The 493-nt window shown below is 69.2% G+C and overlaps 1 protein-coding gene across 1 annotated transcript in view; it reads right to left on the reverse strand.

Moving 5' to 3' along the window:
- Nucleotides 1-28: 28 nt before the first annotated feature.
- The window catches only part of DDX41 (DEAD (Asp-Glu-Ala-Asp) box polypeptide 41), a 5613-nt gene continuing 5148 nt past the window's right edge, over nt 29-493 (reverse strand). Inside the window, exon 16 of the mRNA XM_009326219.1 lies at nt 29-479. Coding sequence (XP_009324494.1) covers nt 343-479 — 137 coding nt within the window. The 3' untranslated portion in view covers nt 29-342. The remainder of the gene's footprint in view (nt 480-493) is intronic.

Raw genomic sequence — 493 nt, forward strand, 5'->3', positions numbered from 1 at the left:
CCCCGACGTAGGCCCCGGGCCCCGCCCCTGCAGGGGGCTGGCAGGGGCAGCCGGCCACAGACCAGTCGCCCCACCTGGGGCTTCCTCCTCCCCTCAGGCACCGCTACCTGCTTGCCCAACACGCCGCTGTTGCAGCACAGCTCCACACGTTTCCTCCCGGGGCAGGAGCTTCATCAGGCTGAGCTGGCAAGAGCCCCGGTGGCCAAATGCCTGGAAAAGGGGCCACAGCAGTGCAGGACAGGCCCCGGGGCTTGGGAAAGGTGAGGGCAGCTGGGGCACTGGCCCGGCTGAAAGGGAACCAAGGCCCGTGCAGGGGAAGCGCTGGGCAGCACGCTCCTCGGGCTAGAAGTCCATAGAGCTGTGGGCCAGGTAGTCCTTGCGGCCGATGTTGCTGACTTGCTTGGTCTGCATCGCCTCCAGCTTGGGGCAGTCGGTGATGCGATGGCCCAGGCCGCCACAGAAGGCGCAGCCCCGCTCGCCTGGCACGGGCGGG

The sequence above is a fragment of the Pygoscelis adeliae genome, unplaced genomic scaffold (assembly GCF_000699105.1).
Source record: "Pygoscelis adeliae isolate BGI_AS28 unplaced genomic scaffold, ASM69910v1 Scaffold766, whole genome shotgun sequence".
Classification (NCBI taxonomy): Eukaryota; Metazoa; Chordata; class Aves; order Sphenisciformes; family Spheniscidae; genus Pygoscelis; species Pygoscelis adeliae.